The 2,135-nt window shown below is 59.6% G+C and overlaps 1 protein-coding gene across 6 annotated transcripts in view; it reads right to left on the bottom strand.

Annotated features, from left to right (window-relative positions):
• Nucleotides 1–2,135, bottom strand: part of FLT3LG (fms-related tyrosine kinase 3 ligand) — a 17,675-nt gene that overhangs the window by 14,433 nt on the left and 1,107 nt on the right. For 3 of the 6 annotated variants that reach the window (XM_011946370.1, XM_011946372.1, XM_011946371.1), the window contains 3 exons: nt 1,464–1,574; nt 1,072–1,125; nt 660–803 (listed from right to left, as the gene is read on the bottom strand). In XM_011946370.1, the coding sequence (XP_011801760.1) occupies nt 660–803; nt 1,072–1,125; nt 1,464–1,574 (309 nt within the window). Of the gene's footprint in view, nt 1–659; nt 804–1,071; nt 1,154–1,463; nt 1,592–2,135 lie in introns of all 6 variants that reach the window. The other 3 variants (XM_011946375.1, XM_011946374.1, XM_011946373.1) reach the window with 2 other exon arrangements.

Here is a 2,135-nt window from a genome sequence, read left to right on the forward strand (position 1 = left end):
GGGCTGTCAGGGCTGTGGCCTCCAGGGCCCCAGGACTCCGTGGGGGTGGCAGGGTTGAGGAGTCTGGGGAGAAAGAGGAGGCTGGGTGACCAAGGAGAAGGGCTGGGGTAAGGAAGGAAAGAGCAGCCTGGCTGCCACTGACTGTGTGACCTTGGACGGGCTGCTTGGCCTCTCTGTGCCTCAGTTTGCTCATCTGTAAAACTACGATAATCATCGTACCTACCTCATCAGATTGTCACAAATTAGATGAGCGAATAGGCTAAGCGCAGTGGCTCATGCCTGTAATCACAGCACTTTGGGAGGCCAAGGTGGGCGGATCTCTTGAGGTCAGGAGTTCGAAACCAGCCTGGCCTCAGCCTCCTCACTTTAGAGACCTTTTCTCCCCCTGTTTTTTTCGGGGGAAGAACCCCTCAGTGGCACCCTTCATCATGGCCTAGGAAACCGGGGACCCAGAATGGGACCAGACTGCTCCCCATCACTGATGCCTGGGGACGCGTTGTTCTGCAGGAACAGAGCTCCGCCGGGTAGAGCTTCTCGCTCTACCTTTCTTGGGTGGCTGTGGTCCAAATAAATCGCCAATAAGGCCTAGCGGAGCTTTACTTCTAATGCGCAGGAAGGCATCTCCCTCCCCTCACTTGTCCCCTAAGTTGAGGGCTGACCTGAAAAGCACATTTGGTGACAAAGTGTATCTCCGTGTTCACGCGCTCCAGCAAGCCTTGCATCTTGGACCCAGCCACAGTCTTGAGCCGCTCCATCCAGCGCTGTGCCAGGACCAGCCGCCAGAGGGCCCCGCAGAGCTCCTCCTAGTGGGGAGAACCCCCGGGTCTGAGGGAGGAGGGGCTAGGCCGGGGCTGCTGGGTCTGAGGGAGGAGGGGCTGGGCCAGAGGGAGGAGGGGCTGGGCCAGAGGGAGGAGGGGCTGGGCCGGGGCTCCTGGGTCTGAGGGAGGAGGGGCTGGGGACTCTGATTCTTGGGTTTGGGGAGGGGAGGGCCAGGTTATCCACTCGCCTCGATGGGGCATCTTGAGTCTGTGGTCCCCACCTCCATCCCAGGTCCCTCCCAACATGACTCACGTCCTGCAGGTTGGAGGCCACGGTGACCGGGTAATCCTGAAGCAGGTAGTCAGACTGTGGGAGAAAACAGGGTCAGGCCCGGCTGAAAACAGCGGGAAACAGAACTGTGGAGACCCAGAGGAGGCAGCAGAGATCCGGAGAGAGAGGGAAAAGACCCAGAGAGGGGGAACCCAGAAGAAGTCACAGAACTTTGACTTCACAGAGGGACGATACCCCTAAGCACAGTGGCTCACGCCTGTAATTCCAGCACTTTGGGAGGCCAAGGTGGGAGGATCGCTTGAGCCCAGGAGTTCAAGACCACCCTGGGCAACACAGGGAGAGAGACCCCGTCTCTACTTAAAAAAAAAAAGGGAGGGGGATCACGTGAGGGGGTCCGGGGTAGCGCCTCTCACCAGCTCGCGGATTTTGACAGCGAAGTCGGAGGAGATGGGGCTGTGTTGGAAGGAGCAGTCCTGGGTCTCACTGAGTCCCGAACTCAGCAGCAGCAGCAGGAGGAGATAGGTCTGCAGGGGAGGGGGCGCTAGGGGAGCCCTCCGCTGTTCCACACACAGCCCCCTCCTCCGGGCTTCCCACCTGCACTGTTCTGTCTTCCCCGCCCCTCCTTCCCCGGGTGTCCTTCCGCCTCTTCCACACTTTCTGGAGACGTGGCCCCATCTCTGCTCGTCTTTCCCCGTTTCTCTCTGCCTCTGGTCCAACGCCGTTCAGTTTGCATCCTCCTCTGCCCCACCCCTCTCTCTCCCCATCTCCCCCACTCTGCCCGTCTCTCTCCAACCACCTCATCCTCACGTCTGCTTTCCTTGCCTGGGTTCCTCCAGTCCTGTTCCTCTGCCTTCTACACCCCTGTTGCCTGCTTCTCTCTTGATCTTGGTCCACGTCCTCTTCGTCCTCTTCATTCGTTCTTGGCTCTGTCCACCTCCCCTCTCCTCTGTCCATCTCCCCTCTTCTCTGTCCATCTGCCCCTTCCTCTGTCCATCTCCCCCTCCTCTGTCCATCTCCCTCCTCCTGTCCACCTCCCCCTCCTTTTCATCTCCCTCTCCTCTGTCCATACCCCCTCCTGTCCATCT

This window comes from Colobus angolensis, unplaced genomic scaffold (genome assembly GCF_000951035.1).
Source record: "Colobus angolensis palliatus isolate OR3802 unplaced genomic scaffold, Cang.pa_1.0 Scaffold25, whole genome shotgun sequence".
NCBI lineage: Eukaryota > Metazoa > Chordata > Mammalia > Primates > Cercopithecidae > Colobus > Colobus angolensis.